The sequence below is a fragment of the Oreochromis niloticus genome, linkage group LG14 (genome assembly GCF_001858045.2).
Source record: "Oreochromis niloticus isolate F11D_XX linkage group LG14, O_niloticus_UMD_NMBU, whole genome shotgun sequence".
Taxonomy (NCBI): domain Eukaryota; kingdom Metazoa; phylum Chordata; class Actinopteri; order Cichliformes; family Cichlidae; genus Oreochromis; species Oreochromis niloticus.
The window spans coordinates 19,490,531-19,515,028 of NC_031979.2; the positions used below are offsets into that span (position 1 = coordinate 19,490,531).

Consider the following 24,498-nt stretch of genomic DNA (forward strand, 5'->3'; position numbering starts at 1 on the left):
GCTGCTCAGACTGGCTATGAAACAGCAGTCTGAAGTGCCTTTCTTTGTCATTCAGCTCGCTCTTTTGATTTTCCAGCCTGGAACTCAAGTTTCTTGCTTCTGGTTCACTCTCACCACATTCACTGGACCCTACCTGCTGGCACACAAGCTTCAGACAGATGTGAACACGTGGATCTTGAGAGCAGGCAGTCCCCAAACACAATTTAGACCATATGGTCTAAATAATTCTGTGACTATACCGTGACATTATTTGGTTTGCCGGTCGCTCTGCACTTCTATCTTGATGACTCTCTTCAGCTGTGCAGAGCCAAGCCTCAGCACCGATTATATTTCGGAGGCTAAAACGCAGACTGATACCTGCCCTAAAAAACAAAAACAGAGAGCCTTGCGTTGTGTAGCTTGCACATTCGCGCTCCGCCGTGCACTTTAGCACCACTGTCTCTTTCAACACAGCAGTGAACGCACCATCCACAATACGATTTCCAGCGGTTATTTCTGACACCCACTAACTTCCACGCGGGAGGTGACAGAGCTCATCTCGGAGGTGCGAAACTGTTATTGAGCAAAAAGCCAACCGCGCACGCACCGGCAGCGCATGACGAGGCGCGCAGACGGGCAGCCACGCTCCGCCGGTCGCTTTAAAGCCGCAGGATTTGGATTAAATAGCTGCGAGAGAACCGATGAGGCTTGGAGGAGGAGGGAGGGAGGGAAGGAGGGAGGGAGCCGAGGGCTGATTTTTATCTTTTACCGGATCGAGAAGGGGAGGAGGCTCGGAGAATGAGTTATTCTTGTAACAGAGCAGAGCCTATTTGCTGTACGGCGTATTAGCCATCGCGTAACTAAAGGCTTCGACGCAAGTAAATCGGCTCCTGCGGCGACGACACCGAGAACATCAGAAAGCCTCAGTTCCTGCCAGGTCGCGCTCCGAACAACCCTCTCCTGCCGGACATGAAAGTGCAGCAAGGCTGCAACTCATCAGACATGGGCATCCCGGTTACAACCGAAGAAGAATTGCGCAAACACACCGTAATAACGCCCGAGGATGTGCTCGGGCTACAGAAGATCACCAAGAGTGAGTAACCCGCCGCAACTCGCACGATACGGGGGGATGAGTTCAGCCTTACTGTTAGATGGGATTAGTGCAGACCCATGTGCTCCTTCCTTGTTCGCGGTGTCTTTTTTTGTAAATCTGCTTTCCTTGTTGAAAGATACCATGGACAGCGACTCTGACATAACCTCCGAGTGTTATAGCTTAAAAAAAAGATTAACCACCTGTAATCAGTGTGCGTTTCAGTCAGTGTGCAGTTGTAGATTAGATGTCTCGTCCAATTGCAGTTGTATTTGCCGTGCAAAGTTTGACTGGTACTACTAATGCATCAGTGTGTGTGTGTGTGTGTGTGTGTGTGTGTGTGTGTGTGTGAATGCTTCTAGTTGTTTTTTGGGTTTTTTTGTACCTCTGTGTTTGACTGTGTGGGCACTGAAAGAGACAGCAGGTGAGTGTAGGTGCTTCTAATGTGCGCCTCTCAACTCCCACTGCAGGGGAGGGGGGCCTGAGTGATGCTTACTACTCCCTCACCTCAAGATACCTGTGGCTCTGAGGTAACAGGTGGCCGGAGAGGTGATCCACTGATTATAGCTCCTCTCAGACAGTTGGAACGAAAACAAGACAGTGATGCCATTAACTTGTTGTTTGTCATATATAACTGACACTTTCCACATTATGTAATGGAAGCAGGGTGGCCACAGAGGCTCTCCCCAGCACCAGGCCTGCTTTCCCTACACTTTAATAAACGTGTGCTGGAGAAGGGGAACAGTGAAAACCTCTCTCACGTGTCTTCTTCTCACAAGGATGTTTCACGCAGGTGCTTTTAGTCCATCTATTGCATCTCTGTGGTGATCAAGGATGCACTATTATGAAACTGTATAATTTGTGGAGGTGGCTTGGTGTGAAAACTTACAGTTTAGTAACACTACTCGAGGCCTGCGACAGTTAGTGTGAGCAAAGAAATGTGATTAGCTGATTTTACTTTAGTTTTTTTGAGCCTCATCTTAACAACTTTAGGAGCAAATGTGACCAAACTGTTACTAATGACTGGAATATCCATATGCAGTATTAAAGGATTGTGTGTGATGAAGCACTAAATCACACCCCAACTCACTGAGAAAAAAAGATGCTAATCTAAATATTAGAGTTAAGATTGGCCAACTATTATTATGCAACAAGAAGGGATTTCAACAAGGCAAAGCGACTGATCTTTCGACAAAGTGAAAAGGCAAACAAATCTAAATTTTTATTTAGATTATTCAGCTCGGTTTAAGTCAAGCTCTCATTCTTTTCTCAAACAGTCACATGGATTTTCATCCAGTAACCTCTCAGAAGAGGAGAGGCAGTGCTCGGCCTGCATCAGCCTGATAATTCCTAAATCACTCGTGATGGTGCGGTAATCTCCGCTCTCCACTGACATGTAATCTGGATTATGTCAGAATGGCTGTAACAGCATTCTGCAGTGGAGCCACACACCTCAGGTAATTAATGACCCTGGAGACTAAGAATAAGCTTACAAATGTGCTTGCCACTCATTCATTTATTGAGCTGCACCCTGTTATAGACACGCGGTGTGGCTGTAATCCTCGATGGTGAAAGATGACTTTTTCAACCTGTCGTCAAGCCCTATTTCACACCCAGGTGTCCAAAAGTGGTTCCAAGTCCTAACCATTTAACAAAAAACACACACACACACATATCCCACAGATAAGCACAGTTTCATATAATTTGGGTTATTGTTTTGTGCTGCAAGGGAAAGAAAATCTTTTCTAGAAAAGGCGTCTGCAGAAAATACCGCAGCCTGCTGTGTAAATGACTTCTCCTTTTGTGCTTTTGGGAAGCAAATGCCACCATTTTGGGGCAGCCCAGCTCCAGTCTGTCACGGTGGTTCAGTGCTGATAAGCAAGGCACAGCACCTCATTGTCACACAGGCAGAACGGAGAAGCAATATAGTCCAGGCAGATGAGAAACAGTGCTGTGACATGAAAAATGGCACATTATCAGTTCACTGTTTGCATTACAGATGATTTATGATATGGCTGCAGACGAACATACTGTAAGCAGACTTACTGCTGACACTAAATTAATGCTGCGCTTGTAATCCTGTAACCTTATATCAAGAATTACTGATGGACAAGAGCGGTGTGAAATATGTTATTCTTGGTTATAATCAAACACAGATTTCTGAAAAAACGGGAGACTTAAATTTAAAATATTTGATCCTGTTACGGACATTTCTGGAAACATTCTATATTGAAACATTTATTTACTTCTCTATTGTAGCCACTTTCCTGTCATCCACCATGTCTAACTATGTCTCCATGTAAGTGCACTTGAGTGCCGCAGAAAAGCAGTCAGGATTTCAGGCAAATTGTGCCTCTTGCTGAAAATGCATTTAAATTTCCAGCTGACAATTTAAAACACACAGTCCACAGTGAGATTACAGCTACCTGAGAGATCCAGATCCCTGAAATACTGCTGTTAGCAGGTGGATTCAGACAGAAAACGACCCTTTGTTGGAACGCTATGGGAAGAGTTGTGACTGTGGGTGTGTTTGGTTTATGATATCAGTGTGCAGCAGTGGATGCATTCACTGCTGCACACCAAAACCATAAAAATACTGAATCAGTCATTCATTACACCTCAGCTGTTTAAACAAATTATAACTGATTTGAACTGGTCTCTGTCAAAAGTGCTCATCCTCCACACCTGCACTAAATTAACTGTATTTAACGTTTACCTTTCCTTATATTCTGCTGTTGATACAACCAATATACATAGCCAAACTTTCAAACACTGAGGTCATCATCAAAGATGGACTTACTGGTTTTGTTCTTCAGCCTGTTGTTGCACTGTACCTGATATGGATGAAAGAATGGAGTGCTAATTTATTAGCTAATGCTAGTTAGCGCAGTTAGCTGCAATCATAAACTGACAGCTACAATGCAAAGACACCCATACGGGCTAATTAGTGCTAATTTGAATGAATGAACATAATGATGGATACACTTCATGGATTTGCTTGTATGACAGACAACAATCCAACAAAATCCAACATAAATGCTCCAAAAGACACAAATACAGTAAAGAGGTTCAGTTTAATGACTGTTCAATGATAGATGAGGCTGTAGGTGGTCTGGCGAGGAAGGAGCAGCTAGCAGGTCCAGCTTGCATGTGGTGTGGAGGTTTGCCGGACAACTTCGAGGCCAATCGGTTAGACAGAACAAGACCATATAAGCCAGGTCTCCATGGCTCTACCCTATTTGTACCTTAATGAGAATAAATGCGTATTATTTTCTCTTAGTTTTTAGGTACAAGCATAAAGCTGAAAACCAGCCCAAGGAGACTTCAAAGCTATCACCACAGTGATTCTAAATTAGAAACATAAAATGGTAGAAACAAATGCTTCAAACCTGATTGTCCATCTCTGGTTTCATTACCTGTTGAAGATCAGGCTTTGGCTACTGGGCTGGGGTCAGCAAACATTGATTTAATATCATCCTGGGTTCTTTACTAGCTTTGCATTAGCATGTTGTCTCTGCAGGTGCTTGTGAAGCAGTATAATGCATTTGTTTCTGTCTTGGACGCAGTTTGCACTTTACCTTCTCTCTCTTGCCCTTCTGGGAACTAAAAATAAAAGTAATGTCCGCTGTAGACTGCGCTGCTATTTTCCTTCTGCTACACATGAACTTTAAAAACTTTATCCACGCGGCACGCAGAGACCTGAAGACCTTTTGTAATGACATAATTGTAACTAATGTAATTACTGAATTTAGTACAGTATTGCATTACATTATTGCATTGCTGTAAGCTTTTAGACTTTGTAACCTGTTGGAGTCAGTCTTGAGCAGCACACAGAAGAAGTGAAGATTTAGCCACTTACATGCTGGCTTTATTTTTTCAGAGACCAGAGACGGTCCAGTCAGACCCTTCTAACACAAGCTTTTAGAGTCCGTGTTGTGTTGGCAGGTTAGCTATCAAAGTCATGACTTCGATCACATTTTTATGGTGCTTAAGTTTCTGTTTTGTTTTCATAGAGAAATCATAATGTACCAAAATTCTTGTTAACAAGCCAGAAACCATGACATCCACAAAACAGCTGGAACGGGCAACCAGGTAACAGCACAATTTTTAGAACTTTTTCTTAAATATGATCAAACAGTGATCATTCAACACAATTTTTGCTGGGTACTTACATTACCAGGCAACATGTTACCAGGTAATGTGAAACTGTCCAGACTGCTTATGCAATTCAAAAAAGCCTCAGCCCGGATTTGAACCCAAGCCCTTTTTGGCTGTGAGGTAACAGTACTAATCACCATGCTGCTCTTAAAACCACAATGTCCATTATGAATAGAATGACCACTAGATTTTACCGCTTTTCGAGGTGACAGCTATCTTTAGTTGAGACAAAAGCACAAATGCACACAGAAGAAGTTTAGTTTGTGTTGACTTTTTTGTTTTCAATGTTGTTTCATTCTGGATGTCCTAATTAGCTTGAAAAAGCAGATTGGTCAGTTTAAATCAGTTCGTCTGTGCAGGTTTGAACATGGTAATCGCACTCGTGTGCAGACCAAAACAACCGCACCAAGACCACCTCCTCCAAAGGGTCTCAGTCTCCAGAGCGGTTCGTTTATGGTGTGAATGTGATCCTACCCTGATACTACTACTGTGTACTATAGATGAGCACAGGTCCAGAACACAGAACCTTCTTCCTGTACTTACTTTTGTAGCTCCCGCCCCAGATACATCTGGCCAATGAGCTGACTGAACATTCTCACGTGGTTAGTTTGCTAAAAGTTTACAAAGTAGCTTTGGAGCAAAGTAAGCCAACTATAGGTGTGAAAACACCCTTAGAGAGCTTTCATCCAGCTGTACCTGTTGTAATGGTCTCGTGAAGGATGGATGTAGAGTTTGGAACCTGACACTTCCCTTTTTCCAAAATACAGTCAGGTTAAAAAAAAAACAGTTATCTTCAGTGTAAAAAATGTTAACACCTTCATGGGAAGAGAGGAGCATGACCACACTAGATTTCTTGGACTGTGGGTCTTTTTACTCAAAGGATCACTTGCGTGTAATTTTGAATTATCCAGATGATTTACTCAAAGCATTCTTGCTCCTTTTACATTAATGGGCAATCAATTATTTGGCCTTAATAAGTCTGGGACACAGAGCAGCGCTTTATCTACATCGGGCGGGATTTCCACTCTGTGATGTGTGCCAGCACAATGGATACAGTTTTAATTAAAATTGATTGGTGCAGCCGGTTCTTAATCTCCCATGCACAGCTGTCGCAAGGTTATTCTTTTGGAGCAATCTGAAGCGCAGAGAGCTGGCTTTTGAATCCACATCAGTCACTGGCACGGTCTCGTGAGGTGTCCCTCACATGAGTTTAGGCCTAATTTTTGGTTAAGCAATTGGATTATGGTAAACGTGCACTTGTGAGACGGCCATCACCCTGTATCGGGTCTAACATGGTTACTGATCAATAACCTATGACTCTGTGCTTACTGGCTGGTGCTGGTATTTGTGTTAAGTCATATAATCAATTCTGATTGCTTGTGGATGACAAACTGTGAGAGCTGAAATAGAAAAATTACCACAAGTCAGGGTTTGGTGCTGAATAATTTCAGTTCAGTTGTGTATGCAAAGATGCCACCAAAACCATCGTAGTGTAATGAACCTTTAGTTTTACTTGAAGATGATTTTAGACTCCCCAGCATAGCTAAGCTAAATGACAATCATCAGTGGAGCTTCTGAATAAGTAATTGGAAAATATTCTGCTTATTAAGTAACATTAATATTCTTTCATGCAACTTACAAATTGCAAACAGCAGTCTAGAAAGATTACTGTGGCTTCAAGAGACTGTATGAAAATAAACTTACTAAACATATGCTCGTAGTCATTCATGCTGGATCTCTGCTCATTGTTTTCTCCTGATAGGATGAATTTTTTGAAAGAGCTACATCAGAATAAAAATGGGCGATCCTAAACAGGATGTAGTCAACTTTACTCTCTGCTTTTCTGCTGAGCTTTACTTATCGAGCCATTTGCGGAACTTAATCCATGTTTTATACATGTTATAAAACTGTATTAATATATTGAGCACACAAAGGACTCTTTGTTCTTATGACTGAAGTAATAAAAACTCTAAATAATAACAGGAAAAAAAAACTTCTTTCATCTGTTCCCTTTAGGGCTCGCCACAGAGGTGCATGTCCTCCTTCATCTTGTCCACAAACTTCCTCTGTGGTCTTCCTTTTTTCCTCCTCCATCTTTAACATTCGTTGTCCAATACTAGTAAAAAATGGGCGTTTTCTTCTGTTTACACCATCACTGAAAGAGGACACTGCACTACTTTCAATGCAATTACATTAATATCAACAACAAGAGCTTTTAACTTTTAAACTGAAGAAGTTACTGTCCTTTTGATACACTCATTTCTAATTTTATCCATTCTGGTCAATCCCAATGAAGATTTTAACATCTTCAGCTCAGCCTCCTGTCTTGTTGTCAGTGCCTCCATCGCCAAACCATACAACACACAGCTGAAACCAGATATTCACATACACTTCAGAAAAAAACACAAACAATTTTTTTCTTTACCATCAACAATCGAATGAGAGTAAACTTTTTTGATTTGGATCAATAAATATTAACATATTTTTTGCATTTGTGAAACGTCAAAATAAAGAGAGAGAAAATTGTTATGTATTTTTTACTTTTATCAAAGTCAGAAGTATACATACACTAAGTTTATTGTGTCTTTAAAGAAAAAGAAAACTCCAGATGATTCCATTCTGAGCTTGAGAAGTTCCTGATAGGTTGATTGAGTCTATTTGAGTTGGTGGCACATCTGTATATAAAGGCATAAATCACAGAGCCTCTTTCTTTGACATCATGGGAAAACAGGTCCACAAGTGTGGCTCATCTTTAGGTGCAATTTCCAGATGCCCGAAGGTCCCACTTTCATCCGTTAAGATACATAAAAAGCATGGGAACGTACAACCAATCATCTGGAAGGAAACAGATTCTGAGTCAAAGAGAGGAATGTTTCTTTGGTGCGAAATGTGCAAATCACCCCCAGGACAACAGCAAAAGACCTTCTGAAGATGCTGGCTGAAATTGGTACGTCAGTGTCAGTATCCACAACAAAACAAGAGCGGTTACTCTGGGAGGATAAAAGCCATTCAAAAACTTCAAAACCACCATAAAAAAAGCCAGACTACAGTTTGTAACTGCACATGGGGACAAAAATCTTAATTTCTGGAAACATGTCCTCTGGTCTGACGAAGCAAAATTGAACTGTTCGGCCGTAATGATGAAAAAGGGGGAAGCTTTGAAGCCTCAGAACACCATCCCAACTGTGAAGTATGGGGGTGGCAGCATCATGTTGTGGGGCTGTTTTTCTGCATAAGGGTCTGGTGCACTACACAAAATAGAAGACATCATGAGAAAAGAAAATTATGTGGACATATTAAAGCAACATCTGAAGACATCAGCCAGGAATTTAAAGCTTGGGCGCAAATGGGTCTTCCAAATGGACAATGACCCCAAGCACTACCTCCAAATTAGTTACAAAGTGCCTTAAGGACAACAAAGTCAAGATATTGGAGTGGCCATCATAAAGCTCAATCCCATAGAAAATTTGTGGGTGGCACTGAAAAGGCGAGTGCGACTACAAACCTGTTCCAGTTACACCAGTTCTGTCAAGAGGAGTGGGCCAAGATTCCAGCAAGCTATTGTAGAAAGCTTGTGGAAGGATACCCAAAACATTTGACCAAGTGAAACAGTTTCAGGACAAACCAAACACAAAGGAAGTGTAAGTATACTTCTGACTTTGATGAAAGTAATAAAAAAAAATACATAACAATTTTCTCTTTCTTTCTTTCTTTCTTTCTTTCTTTCTTTCTTTCATAAATACAACAAATACGTTAATATTTATAGATTTAAAACAAGAAATGTTTACTCTGATTTGATCTTTGAGGGTAAAGAAGAAAATGTTTTTGTGGTTTTTTTAAGTGTATGTAAATATCTGGTTTCATTTGCAGCAGGCCTCACTACCATCTAGTAAATCTTCTTCAACTAAAGGAAAAATAAAAGTATTTAAATTTAAGTAGCATTAAATTTACACGCTGTGTATATTGGGAGAAACTAGAGCCCCACAGTGCTGACTTATGCAGGCTATTTGTTAGATGTTTGCTGTGTTGAACTTCACTTTTTACCTATTATAATGAAAGAATTTCCCGGCCTTAAGATCAATAAAATACCTTTTTTCTAATGTTATCTTAATGGAGGAGACACAGCTTGTTACATATAAATTAGCCTACAGTAACATTGCTAACAGGTTTAAATAGTTAAAATCTTTCACCACATGTAATTACTCTGCAGTAGACTAGTTATAGTGATTATTTGGTACTCTGACGTTGCATTTCCCTTTCAGTGTTACCAAAATTTTGTTGCATTCATGAAATTCGAGACCTAAAATAACTAAAAGCATTTAGTTTGGTTTCTTTAGTTTCTTTGCTTATGTTTTATTATCAACATAACAGAACAATTTTAAAGAAAAACAAACCGTATAGACCCACTTTAAAACAGACTTAAGCCATTTTGAGTTCTTCCCATGCTTGTGCTAAGGAATCAAATTAAAAGTAATGACAATAACTTTGAGAAACAGATAAAAGTATTTGCTGAAATATAGGAAAATATTAAAAGACACATTTCAAATTAATTCTGACAGAAGTCCAGCCACAGGTGAAGTATACCAGCAGCATCGGAGGTGAAAGCAAACAAATCTGACCATGAACTGTTAGGTTTCTTATGACACTTCTATTTTCAGTTCATACTAAGGACACTAAAACAGGATGTGTATAGATGTGCATCCATGCTAGCCACTGATACGGAGGTCTAGAGAATTTAAGAGGATCATTTTCATATTAATCTAGTTTTCTTGTCAGAGCCAAAGGAGACAGGTGGAAGGGCCATCCATACACTACATTCAGTCATCCACCCATTCGCACACACATTCACACACTGGTGATGGCAAGCTACATTGTAGCCACAGCTGCCCTGGGCCGCACTGACAGAGGCGAGGCTGCCGGACACTGGTGCCACCAGGGCCTCTGACCACCACCAGTAGGTGGGCAACGGTGTCTTGCCCAAGGACACAACGACCAAGACTGTCAGAGCCGGGGCTCGAAGCGGCAACCTTCCGATTACAAGACGAACTCTTGAGCCACGATCGCCCCAGTTCAAATATTCATATCAGTGTGCTGCTGAATCTGCTACTTTAAGCAGTCTCTATCTATTTGCAAGGTGATGCAGTTTTACAAGTTACAATAAACACATCAGTAGTTTTTAAATATGTTTTTTTTTTATTTTGAGCTGTTTTGTTCTGCAGTTTAATTTGAGCTATTTTATGCACTTTTTTAAATGGATGATGTCCATGAAGAGAGGTGGAGTGTGTGTGTGTTTACTACCAGGCAGAGGTTATATCATACTCCACACTGAAGTGGTTCCACCTGAAGAACAGATGACCTACATTCAGTGTACATGTGTGCACAATCAAACCTGCCGATCTTTGAGGATCTTTGCCTGCTAGCAAAAAAGAGAAATTATATGTTTAATTTCAGCATTTGCAGTTTTTGTAGGGATTTTACTTTTTTATTCTCTGAAGGCTAGTTTAGGCATAAAAGTTACTTTCAGCTGTTCTGTTGCCACAAGGGGTCGCCCCATTGGATAGCGCCTAATGTTTGCTCTGCATTGGCAGAGTTTTACGCCAGATTCCCTTCCTGACACAACCCCAGAGGGGAGTTCTGCCTCCAGCTGGAACCAAACCAGCATCCTTTCAATTGCCAAGCAAATGTTTTAACCACTGCATCATAGCTAGGCATAAAGGGTGGAAAGGAAAACAGGACTAACAACAATCAGTCCTTGTAGTAAGCCAGGTGAACGCTAACATCTGTTTTCACTCCAACATCTTAAAAAGAAAAGAAAGGGAAAAAAATTCACAAATTTTCATTGCTCATTCATTTCATTATATATATATATGTGTGTGTGTGTGTGTGTGTGTGTGTGTGTGCCATGTTTCGATATGCCAAAAACTGGAATGCTAATATACTTGTGGGGACAAAATGCCCGTCCCCACGAGTTTAAAGGTAGCTTTGAGACTCAAAATGTGGGTTTTGTGTCAGGGTTACAACTAGTTTATGGTTAGGTTAGAGTTAGGCATTCATTTCTGATGGTTAGGGTTAGGTTAAGTGGCTAGGGAAGGCATTATGTCAATTGTTTGTCCTCACTAAGATATGAAAACAAGTATCCACAAGATTATTTGTTATATCCACCCCTGAGAAGCTACAGACAACTCTGCTATTTTTATCCAAATCCGCCACGTGAACCAAAGTCAAGTGATTGGTGCACAAGCAAAAATTATGCAGGTAATTAAAGAACTTGCGTAACAACATTGACATAAATATTTGATTAGTAACTGTAATGTGATTACTTAATTTAGGAACCATAGTGCATTGCAGACAAATGTAAAGAATTACCACCAGCACTGATCATAAGATACAGGAAGTCCCGGATCTTTTCCCCCCTCCTTTTTCTGGTTGGAGAAAGATAAGAAGAGAAAAATCTCATCTGCATTCAGCTGCTCAGAATGCAGCCTCTCCATGAACCTCACCATTTGTCAGTTTGCCTGCAGGTTCTGTTAACTGAGAGACATGAAACAACCCGCCGCACTCAGGTGCACCATACATCATTACATGAACTCCAACGTGTAATGCTAATGCCACAAGCAGCCAAAGGCTATGGATTTAAGGTGAAGACATGCAAACATGTTTTGCATTTTCCTTACTTGTGTTCTTAGATTTATTCAAAACAAGGTCTTAAAACTAATCAAAGGCCACACAGTCAAAGAGAAAGAATGAGCCATGTGGAGTCAATCCCTGTGGCTGAAAGTCTGTAACTCCGGGCTAATCTCAGGGATTAGGGAGCTATAAGTGGCACCCGTCAGACAGGCTCTGGGATTCTGAACGCAGGAGCACAGCATGACTCTTGACTCGGTGCTAATTTTACTCTCTGTAGAGGTGCTGCTCTCTCTTTTCAGGACTCTGTTGACAACTGAAAATTCATGTATTTAACAAAAGCCTGATCTTAGTCTAATAGCATGAGTCTGATTGTTATCCAAGAAATTAGATGTGTCAAGGTTAGAGTAAGATCCAGAAGGTAAAGGCAGAATTAAAGGCCTACCTGAGCTGGAAGATAATGACATGTTTCAGCAAAATGACAAGCACAGTACAGTAAGGTCTCATGTCACAAGTGGAGTCACTGTTTTCACTGCCACAGGATGTCTAATTTCTCCTGCACTTCAGGCACATCCTGCACAAACCTCTATAGGAGGAGGCCTCAGGCATACCTCCATTGGATCCCAGACGTGGTGCATTTTGTTTGCATACGACTGATGTCAAATCCGAGATGCTTTCCTTTGATTTGCTGCTGCACCTTGTTGTTGTGGAGCAGGCAGGTGGAACAGGAGAAGGAAAAAGACTGGCTAATCGAGCTAGTGCTCTATCACAAGGAGCGTTGCTAGGTGACAGTGTTGAAGGAAGTGAAGTGCAGCACTTTGTGTGTGTGTGTGTGTGTGTGTGTGTGTGTGTGTGTGTGTGTGTGTGTGTGTGTGTGTGTGTGCTAAAAGGAAAGAAGAGTAAACTGACGAGTAGAACCATCATTTTAACCATATTTTTATAACACTAATCATATGAGTTAAAGGGATTTTAAAAGCTGGGATGGACGTCCTGTCTTTACAATGATGGACGGTTATTTTCTTGTACTTTTTTCCTTGTTAGTGAGATGCTGTGTACAGGTTTTCTTTTTTACAGCACCAGTAAAGCTACTTGTTCGACATGTTTTACTCTCTGGACAAAACTTACTGTGTGTAAAGGCTAAAATGTTCTATTTTAAGCTTATGCTTGTTCCCTGGGTGTTAAATACTGCTGTTTTCTGAAAGTCACTTAGAGGTACACACAGTGCCCTTTAGCACTGTGTATTTGTGACGCACTGATTGAAACAATAGTTAGACGACAGTCACTTCCAAATCATCACATATTGATGCTTGCATAATTTTTTAAATGTGCAGGGGTAATCTTCATGGCTGGACTATGTTAAGATGCTGGCTTCAGCAGCAGTATTTTTCTTCCCATTAATCAGCAGTTATATAACTTGTAACAACAGACTCCTGAAACACCCCTCACAGGACACCTTAAACGAAGCCTTTAGACTGGTTGGGTAAACTCCCACACACCCTTAAATATCCTCCAAACTATAAACAACTGGTGGAGTAGTCCATGACCAGGACGAAAACCACCTAGAGCAGAGTTAACTCCTAACTTAATTGCTTTCATAGATAATATATAAATAATCCCAAATGTGCTATAGTAGGTAGATTTGCCCTGGCTACATGTTTTCAGAAACCAGTCTGAGACCTGTTTGTTTATACTGTACTTCTCTGTCTTTCTTTCTTTCTTTTTCTGGTGTTCTCAATATGTTTCACAAACTGAAAATGACATTTATCCTTCAGTTTGTGTTTTTCCCCTCACACCAAATTTTGTGTTCTCTAAACACCGAGCATGTGAAAAGGGCATATTTTATGACTACTACAAATCTCTGAAAGGCAGTCACCCATCATCAGTCAAGCTGCTCCATGTGCAGAGGCTGTGAAATCAAAGTGTGTTTTGTAGTGTGTAGTCTGAGCTTCATGCGACCGTAGGAGCACACAGAAGTGTGCAAATTCTTGCACTGCACTGGGTGAAAGTGATTTCATTGGCTTTGCTATCAGATGAAACGCTCCATCTGTCTTTTTCATCAGGTTTGGCAAGAAGCCGTCTCTGATTCACAAAGTACATCTATCAGTCATCTGTCCACAAAGACAGCGAGTTTAGTAGCTGTTACAGAAAATACACTTAGAGCACTCGTCAGACAGATTTTGAGAAAAGGAAGGGCTATTTCACCAAAAATGATGAGTTCAGTTTTCCTTGAGGTTGTAGCATAAAAGATTGTTACTGGACAGAGGGAAAGAGCACTGACTTTGAGTTTTCAGTCAGTGTATTCTTCATTCGATCAAAACAGCCAAATATGTTCTAGCAATGTTATAATATACTGTGAGTAAACTGTGTGAATAGTTTTGACCTAATAATTGATTCTGTATGTACAGTACTGTACAAACGTGTTGAACCACCCGTCATTTCTTATATATTTTGCTTCCCAGGAGCGAGATGTCCTTGCATTTTTCAAGTGGTCTTGAGTAATAGTTCTCCAGGTTTTCTGAAGTTCTTTCAGTGTTTCTTTGGACATTGGCTGCTTTTTCACATAATTTCAGTCCAGTCCTTGTACCTGACCATTTTCAGAAGAATGTTTGTCTTATGAAACCACAGTTGAAAAGTAGCATTAAGTTTTGATGCACGGTCCAGTATCATTTGGAAATCATCTGATGGGCAATAGCTTAATTTTTCAGCATGACAAAGACCCCAAACACACTGCCAGTGCAGTAAAAGCATACCTGTCAGAATAACACATAGATGAACACTGTCAGTCATGGATTGGCCTCCCCAGAGCCCGGACCTGAACATTATTGAAGTAGTGTGAGATCATCTTGACAAAAAACAGAACAAAAGGCAGACAACATCCAAAGGAGAGCTCTGAATGTCCTTTAGGAAGCCTGGAGAACTATTCCTGAAGACTTAAAGAAATTACAAGAAAGTTTAACAGGAGAGTTCAGGCTGTGCTAAAGAATAAAGGTGGCCTTACCAAATACTGACATTCAGGCTTATTAGCATGGTAACTATTTGTGCCTTATATGCTGTATTTCCATATATGTTTGCTGATGTTTCAATAAGTCATTGTACCTATTTCCCATTTTCATAGCAGAACATAAAGAAATCAAAGGTAGCTCAAGACTTTTGAACAGTGCAGTATGCATGCGAGAGTTTCCTTTTTAAGTTGATGGTTTAACCGTGTGAGCAGGGTAACACACTGATGGACTTCAGTGTACTTCAGTGTAACATACATACTTCACTTTGAAAATAATGTCAAGGCTGCAATTACAGTAGCTATTTTAAGCTTTAGATCCTGAGTGTAAACACTTTCCTCTCTGACTCTGCTGCATCCCTGAAACAGTCATTTAGTTCAGGACCCTGACATGCTGTCATATTAAACATGAGCTGTAAATGGTATGGGGGAGGTGAGAGAGGTTGTGGATACTTATGTTATTAGTGTGAGTAACCCAAACAAGCATCTAATCTCTGCAGCATGAAGAGCGTAGTTTTGCACTGTGTTAGATAACAGTATTTGATTCAGCTTTCAGCCAAGATGACGATTTCAGTTCTTGGGTTTATTTCAAAACGACACCACGCTAATCGCATCTAGGCCACATAGCATGCAGGCACTCTTTAAATCCTATGTGAAAGTTGCATTTGCAGCAGTAACATTAGGCTTATAGTAATGTTCCCAGTGCATATAAGCCCCTCACATTAAAAAACCACAGCACTAGAGGGCGCTGCATCAAACACCTGCTATCTATACTCTCACTGTTTCAGAAAGTAACAGAAAAAGATTAAAAAATAAAGAGCTAAAATCTCTTGACCACGCTGTTATTCACTATGGAAATGGGAAGCCACTCCAGTTTCAGAAAACACGAGCAATATAAAAATGCGGCAAAAACACACAAAAGAACAACAGAAATAGAAAAAAAGCAGCAAAACCTCATAGGAAGGGGAAGCATTACCATGACGGACCAGCTGCGGAAGTGACAAGCTAACGGTAACTGTTTGCGTTCGTTCAGCCATTCTGTTCATGGTTTAGCGTCAAAGTATCCACATTAATGAATTAAAAACACTTAATAACAAATTCATTTTTTTTAATGATCAAATATCCCAAATTTAATTACACTTAATGTTAAATGTGGTAACTGAATCCCCCTGGACTGTAGCTAACTCCACATGTCATTCCAGAAAACTTGCACAGATTCCCAATCGAAAAACAAATGATCCAGGCTTTCAGTATTATTATTTTTACAGAATACACAACTGGGTTCCTAGCATCAAGTATCTACAGCTGTCTTTTTTTTTTTTTTTTTTTTTTTTTTACAAAACTTGTCTCGGCCTCTCGGGCAATGACTGTCTACAGTCAATGGTCTCGGGTCACAGCTGAAGCTGCTCCGTCACATAAATGTCTCCCCAAAAACACTTCCGTTGTGTTTTGTCAGCTTTTGTGGTGTTTTTCCATTTTTCTTAAGTTGCAGTTTTTTTTACTTCACAGGGCCACCGTAGAAAGATGACACGATCTCATTCACCTAAATATCAAAGCTCATAAAGTTTTTAACTCTATGCAAATTCTGAGTTAAAATACATGTCAGATGTTAGCATTCGTTAGCATTCACCTGTGTAAATCTCCATTAAAACTGTGCAAAATAAGGGATATTCTTTAACTCCGGCATAACAGCGTCCAGATTTCTTCTTTTTTTTAAAAAATTATTATTACTTAATCAATTAAAATGATTGATTGATTATTATTAAACTTATTTGGTGTGCAATAAATTTCACATTAAGTGTCAGCTATTGTGTCTTAACCTTTATGAAGAAGTCTATAAATACCTCAGAGCAGGTGGCTAAAGCCTGTGTGGCCCATCTGCTCCTTAACCCTCAGAAGGAAGGAGTCAAAGATGTAACTGTGCAGGTTTGTGTGTGTGTGTGTGTGTGTGTGTGTGTGTGTGTGTGTGTACAAATACACAGATCCATTCAAGTCAGGTGATAATGCATTTAGTGTAACTTATGTTTGTCTTTCTTAATGTATCATATGAAAGACCCTTCAACACTTACGCAACGTAGATGGCTAATAATACTTGCCCTTACCATACCCTAATGAGATACAGTGTGTGTGTGTTTGTGTGTGCGCTTCTCAAACAGTCAGTCCATGTGATGGTAAAACACAATAAGCCTCTTAGGTCTAATCCTGCCCCGTTGGGAAGGCAGTGTCTCACACATGCCACGCACACATACGTGCACACACAGCGCCAACGTGGCTAAATCTGACGGTTCTTTGGTTTAATGCCATCAAAATCCTGAAAAAGAAAAGTGATAAAAAAAACAACATTTATTGTTATTGGCGGAAAGCAACCTGTTTGGTCAACAATATTACAGGACAGTAAGAAAGTCATCATCATCATCATTTATAAAGCACTTTCAAACAACCACAGGTGATGCAAAGTGCTGAACGAATTAATACAATTATATAATACATTAATAAAAAAACAAATGAAAGCAAAAAGTAAAGTAATTAATTAGTTAGTAGCTAATTTAATTACAAGAAAAGCTAAGTCTCGCTGAGGCCGAAAGTCAAAGGATAAAAGTGGGGTTGAGATGTGTTTTAAAAGTGGACAGTGTGTGCGATTATCCAAATTCTTTATGGTAATTTAGATTTTCAGCACAAAACAAACAAATGAGAGGTAAAAGCATCTGAAATTATATGAGAATGAGAATGTTTTTTATGATCCTTCTTCCATATAATGTTTCTTTAAAAAAATAACAATAAATAAAATATCAACAACAAACAACAAAAAGGGGAAACTGGAGATAGAAGACATGTTAATGACATGTGGCATATAAATGCACAGGAAGAGGAAGAGAGGAGAATTGCTTTTTGCTCCATGGGAGGTCTCCCACCAGCCTGAATTTACAGCAGGAAAAACCAAGTTGCCATCCATACGCTTTATCAAAAACAACACCAACAAGGCAAGATTTACAGTGCTGCTTTGGTGTCCAGTTGTAGATCCTAAGCAGGTATGCAACTGACGCAGTTCTCCAAACAATAACATGTAGCTTTGAGTTGATGATGCCCTGCATAGGTCAAATACAGAATAGTTGAAAAGTGGGCCAGAGCAGGAAAGTGGAAGGCAGATGAGTTCCCCATGAAAGAGAAAACCTTTGGTTGGCTCTAAAAGGCCCCTGAAAAGTCTAGAGAGAAACAACTAGAGAGAGAAAGCGAGATCATATTTCTCACATATGAGCTTCTCTTTATTGTTTCCCAGTCTAATCCAGAATTGAATTTAAAATCCTTCTCCTCACATACAAAGGCTTGAATGATTAGGCGACATTGTCTGTGCTGCTCATAGGGGACTGTCAGATTGTTTGGGGCTTTTAAGGTATAAAACCTGAAGCAACTGTTATTGTTAGCTGGCGATATTAAACTAAATGAAACTGAAATTAATTAAATTGAACTGAATTGGATGACTATGGGAAATTATTTTTGTTTGTAACACCGCTCCCGGGTGATTGTAGGATGCTTATCTTACAATACAAAGCGCCTTTGCTGCTATATAAATGCATGTAGAAGTTGATCTGCAAAGCTGTCCGTAAGCTCTGGATAGGACCAGTGCAAAACTATGTTTAAGCTGTTAAACTTCAACTTTAGTTAAAAATTAAATAAAGAAAAGCTATTTCTAAACAACTCTAACATACAGCTCATCCATACAATAATAGGATCTCCATGTTTTGTGAGATTTCTTTATCTGAAGGTAAGTATATGCATACTCAAACCGATCACAAAAACAATTCAATCACACACCAGAAAGGAGGTTACATAACTGCCGCTGTCAAACCTGACTCTGGGCATATCTTCCAGTGCACATAAGTACAAACATGTAAGAGATTAGTGAGTTGCTTTGAAACTTAGAAACTTTCTGTAACGTGTTTAGCTTCTGCTTTGTGTGTCTATCCTTTTGAGCGAGTCAGACAATTCCCTCAGCTCAGTGTGACCTGAACGTCTGTCTTGGCTTTCACTGAAGTAGCTGAAGTAGGGAGTTTTGTATTATGGCTTCTCTCGGCGCAGAGGAAGATAAAAATGTGCAAAAATGGCTTTCCTGGCACCGCTGTGATGTTACACTGGTGACTATTCTTCAGCACAGAGCTGGCTTTTATGAATGTGAGACCGGTTCGGGCCTGCCTGTAACAACAGATATGACTGTTTCTTGGAGTGTAACAGAAGTCTGTGGTTAACGGACAGTTTGCTTTGTATCATGTACAAAAAAACAGAAGAACCTAAGACACATTTTTTTCTTTTTTTTCTGTCTTCAGATTACCTCTGCTCTCCAGAAGAAAACGTCCACATGATCGACTTCACCAGATTTAAGATCCGTGACATGGAAACGGGGACTGTCCTCTTTGAGATCACTAAACCTCCGACACCAGGTGAGCTCCAACGTGCAGAAACTAGATAACACATTATATGGCAGGTCCAAAAACCTTCCAATATGTCAAATGGTATATTGGTTCATCAGTTTAATAGAAAAACCTGCACGGATATGTGCATAGCTCGAATGAGCCAAGCAAGGGCTGGAACTCAAAAAGCTGACTGCTTTTTGTTGTTGTTATTCATCTTGTCTTCAGCTGGCGGTAAAAAGCAGTGTGACCCCAATGCCGGCCGTTTTGTCCGATACCAGTTCACCCCGGCTTTCCTACAGCTGCGGCAGGTTGGAGCCACGTAAGTCCCCATGTGGTGTGTTATCCGGTCAACCCTGCTGCTCCGACTGAGGAAACGTACCGGAATTAGGATGTGTGTAGGCTCTGGTGTCGGGCAGCAGGCTGACAGCGATGAGTGTGAACATACAGAGTGGCCCAGCCCATCTGCTGAGTCAGGCACCAAGTAGCCAAAAGTGCTCATCATGAGACTGAGTGCAGATTTCAAACCAACACATCGACTGACTCATCTAAGCTGGGATTAGCCCTAAATTTGTATCATTATTATTATCATTAGTATTATTATTATTATTATTTGGATTATGAGTGTGTTAACCTATAGAGTAAATGGTTTTAGTGCATTTGACACCTGGATGGACCCAAAATGTAGATCTGAGAAAATGCAAAGTAAACTCAAAATCAGCTTTAATGCTGTGTTTTTATTAAAATACAAAATAATGCAGGTCAAGAACAAATATGCCAAAACTACAACTCTTCTAAGAGAACACACAAGGAGGAAAGACTGAGACAATAAATATACACCAGAGAGGAAACAGGTGGGAGGACACCTGAAACCAATCAGAGATGGCGAGACAGGGGAAGTAGAATTAAATGCAAAGCAGTAGTGACAGGAGACTATCAAAATAAGACAAGAAATAACTAACATTGAGACCAAGACTCAAATATACAATTATATAGTTAGGGCTGGATCCCTTTGTTAGTCTACAATAGGCTTAGGCTGCTGGGGACTTGGGACCATGATGCACTGGGTTTTTCTTCTTCATTTACCTTTTTTCACTCACTGTGTGTTTATACATCACTCCGCATTTAATCATTAGTTATTCATCTCTGTGTCTTTTCCACAATGTGCCTTTTGTCCTGTCTTCTTCCCCTCGTCCTCAATTGGTCGCAGCAGATGGCCGTCCTTCCCTTAGCCTGAAGTTTCTTCCTGTTAAAAGATAGTTTTTCCTTCCCACTGTCGCCAAGTACTTGCTCATGGAGGTAGTCTTTTTGTAGGTATATTTAAAGCACCTTGAGGCGGCTGCTATTGTAATTGCTGTTCTATATAAATGAAATTGAATTGAAAAGAGGTCAAAACACAGAGATAAGATGGAAGGAACAGAATTTGGAATACAAAAGGGAATTAACAAACCTATCGTCAACTAAAACAAGCAGGGAACTAAAGGCACAGATAAGAAATCATAAACACAGGGAAAGTAAAACTAACAACATAAACGCAGACCCATAAACACTAAGAAATACAGCAAACTAAATATCAATACTATAGAATACAGAAACATAAAACAAGATAAGAATACAAAATTAGAGAAAACCCAAAACTCCCCAAAACTCAAAACCCCTGACAGTCTTCATTCTTTAATTTTATAACTTCTGTATATCCTTTTTATCATTTCTAATCACATTTCATTCACCAAACTATGTTATTTTTTTAAAGCCTCCTTTATGGGTGTGCTCCAGAGCAAGTTAAACAAAACCAGGCCTGATGGAACTGGCTTAACAAAATCTGAAACCTCAGTCAGAGATAACATTTATCACGACCGTGATTATCGACTTTCTTATTTAAGTCAGACTTTCTGCTTCAGGCTCACATAAAAGGGGGCATTTGATGTGTCGTTTGACGCTTCTTCCAAACAAAAAGTGGATCGATGGCACATGGTCTGCTCCAATCAGAGACATTATCAGAGGAACAGGTGATGGAGATGCATGAAGAATGTAAAAATATAACAGTAAAGAATAATTAAGACAAGAGAGCGGTGCAGAGTGTTGTAAGTAAAGCGATTTGCTCATCACAGCCGCACAAAAAAATAAAGATATTCATTCAAGTTAATGTGTTTATTTTTTCACTGCTGTTTATTTCTAATGTGAAAGCTGCTTGTTAGAGCTCTGAAGCAGCCAATGCAATTAAACACTAAAGGCTACTCAGCGTGTTCAGATCTGACACTCTCCCATAACCTAATAAAGGAGACTTACATCCTTTCTGCTTCCATAGGAATTAAGAAGCTTTAGTTCAAGACATGTTGAGAAGGTAATTTATCCATTTAAATCAGCTGTGATGGATCAAGGACACATCTAAAACCTGCAGGGACACCGGCCCTCGTGGACTGAGATTGGAGACCTCTGATCTAGATTGATTGTTATTATGCTTTTCCCTTGTTGCGTTCTTATAACTGTTATCATAAGTGTAAAAAGCAGTGACAGCACTTTGTATTCCCATTCCCTTACTCATTGGTGGGTGTATTTTGTCCCCTTTGTGTCTCTGCAGAGTGGAGTTCACGGTTGGTGACACCCCCATCAACAACTTCCGTATGATTGAGAGACACTACTTCCGCGATCAGCTGCTAAAGAGTTTTGATTTCGAGTTTGGCTTCTGCATGCCCAGCAGCAAGAACACGTGCGAGCACATTTACGAGTTCCCCACGCTGTCCGAGGAAACGAGTGAGTGTCACACACTTCGACGCACTCGAGACAAATACCCCCGCCCCATGTTTAGATGGATTTGATGTTACAGAACGCTGTGTGCTGTCTCTCTCCTTCTCTCAGTGCGTGAGATGATCCTGCACCCTTACGAGACGCAGTCTGACAGCTTCTACTTTGTGGACAACAAGCTGGTGATGCACAACAAGGCAGATTATTCCTACAGCGGAGGGCCGTAGGAAAGCCTCCATCCTTCAACCCTCCACCCTTTCTCTCTTTCTCCTTCCCTGTTCTAGACATTTTCGATAATCCAGTTATCACTTCAGGACCAGAAACAGATGAACTGATGGACAAATCACTGGCATTAAATACTCCTGTCTCCCTCCCTGTTAGCTCCATGCATTTCCATTCAGGTACTGAGCTGCCCGGCCAATCAGATTTCTCCCTTTGCCTCTTTTTTTTTGCAGGAACACTGAATTCTGCCAGTTTTATCCTCAATTTGTATCAGCGTGCGTGAGTGAGTGTGTGGGCAGCAAACACATGCAGTGTCTGTACATAGTGTTGATTTCCGTCTGTATATGTGGGTTCCAGTTTCTCATCAGGAAAACCTTTTTTTTTTAATTTTGTGCGTTTTGGAAGAGAAACCGAAGTCAAACAGACGAGGCAGAAACACAGAATGAGACAAAGAAGGAAATGAAATTGCCCTAACAGCAGTAAGAAAAAAAATTAGATGTATATTTACAGTATATAGTTTGTATAGGACTCTCGCTGTATTTGTACTTCAGAGGTTCAGAGGAGTCTTTGTAGTGGCACACGCATCTGAATGATTCGGTCCTCCTCCTGTGATCTGCCATCGTTCAGTTGAATGACGGCACTGTGTACTCTGTCTTTGTGAATGTGTCACTTGTTGTCATATATTTTCACGTCCATAGTACTACTACTACTGCTGTAGTGCGTGAGGAGTATTTTTTAAATAAATAGCCACTTTGGAAAAGTGTCAGAGAGTGTTACACTAGCCCAAAGTCAGATACCAATTTTGATATCCGGTACGATCTCTGTAGTACTGAGCACTGTGTATACTTTAATTACAATAAATGTTTTAAGCAAAAAAAAAAAAGTATGTAAAAAAGTTTTGACAACCAAAATTCCATAACTGCAATAAATGTGGGATTTTTGTGGGACCTTGATATTTGCTGGGTTTTTTTTCATTAACAGTGAGGTTCACTCCAAATACACCCACTAAAAGGAAAAAAAGACCTAAAGTCGGGGTACAGATGATACTATTGTCTGAATTGAATTACCTTTAAATGGACTGATGCCCAAACCACAGTGGTTTATAAATTCCATAGGCAAGTGAAAGGTCGCATAGAGCTAAAATGAAAAAAATGTAAACATCATAATGCAGACTTTCCATTTAACATCCTCTACAGGTCGTTTGTGTGCTTTTGGAATTCGTCTTCCTGTTTGACTTATTTGATGTAGAAAACAGTAAAATACAAACAGAAGGTAAAGCACGTCCAAAGATTATTCCTAACGTGCAACAAGCAAAACGTGTTTTTGTCGCCATCTTCTGTAGCAACAGTCTTACTGCACCGTTATTATTACGTATCCCACTGTATCAGTCATCAATCATCAACATCTTTTCTTTCTTTTTTCTGTCAGCACATACTGTGCATGATTGGAGCCAGTGAGTACATGATACACACACTCTGGTCAATGGTCTGTAAACATGAAACATCAAGGGGTCTTTTTGGACACCCAGAGGCAGCGGAAACCTTCCAGAGCAAAATTAGCAACCATGTGAGGTCATATTTCCAACCACCTGATTTCATCCAAATATCTATCATCGACAGAATATTCTAACAGTTTTCAACTGTTTTCTTCTAATAGCAGGTAAAAGCAGGTGTAACTGATCACATTAATGAATCTTGGTGCTGTTCTGCTTAGAAATGAAGCGTTCATTAATGTGATTAGTATCTTGCTGACTAGTTCAAGTCAAAAACAGCCGCTGTGAAAAAGGTTTGTTGCATTTGTTTGCTGTTTGTTGCTGATCAGGAAGTGAGCCGCAGGGAAACATGAGAGAAGAAACAATGAACCAACACAGGAATACGACAGTGCGGTGAAACTCTCTTTATAGAAAGGCTTTATAAACAAGAGGAGCTGCTTTGCTTTGCTTCAAATCTTAGTTATAGTTGTTATTGCATAATCATAGCTGATTGGGAAAAGTTCTAATAATAGAAAATGTTATTAACAAGATCAATTACAGCTATTTTGTTTTACTCATTTTATTAACCACATAAAAGAGCTCATAAATGTGCACAAATTCACACAGGAGCAGTTGATTTATTCACATTTATTTGTACATGAATTTTTTTAATTTTTATTTTTTTACAAACCGTAAAAAAAACTGATAATTCCTTAAACTACCTAAAAATACTGGGATACACAAAAATACCAATGTGACAACACACTCTGGGAGGGGTAAATAAATAGATACATTCAAAAATATA

General features: G+C 40.0%; 1 protein-coding gene and 1 long non-coding RNA gene across 3 annotated transcripts; one reads left to right on the forward strand and one right to left on the reverse strand.

Moving 5' to 3' along the window:
* Nucleotides 1-46: 46 nt before the first annotated feature.
* On the forward strand, nt 47-23,175 carry unc119a1 (unc-119 lipid binding chaperone a1). Of its 2 annotated transcripts, none has more exons than XM_003458610.5 (5): nt 47-1,072; nt 19,172-19,285; nt 19,484-19,577; nt 21,837-22,009; nt 22,115-23,175. In XM_003458610.5, the coding sequence occupies exons 1-5, from the start codon at nt 949-951 to the stop codon at nt 22,225-22,227; spliced, it is 618 nt and encodes a 205-aa protein (XP_003458658.1). In that variant the 5' UTR covers nt 47-948; the 3' UTR covers nt 22,228-23,175. The 2 variants fall into 2 exon arrangements, with proteins under 2 accessions (XP_003458658.1, XP_019200985.1); XM_019345440.2 differs by lacking the exon at nt 47-1,072 and adding an exon at nt 15,725-15,860.
* On the reverse strand, nt 2,575-3,919 carry LOC112842122 (uncharacterized). Its single transcript, XR_003213778.1, has 3 exons — nt 3,870-3,919; nt 2,841-3,020; nt 2,575-2,709 (listed from the first exon to the last, which is right to left on the reverse strand). It is a non-coding gene; the product is annotated as an uncharacterized LOC112842122 (long non-coding RNA).
* Nucleotides 23,176-24,498: the final 1,323 nt, after the last annotated feature.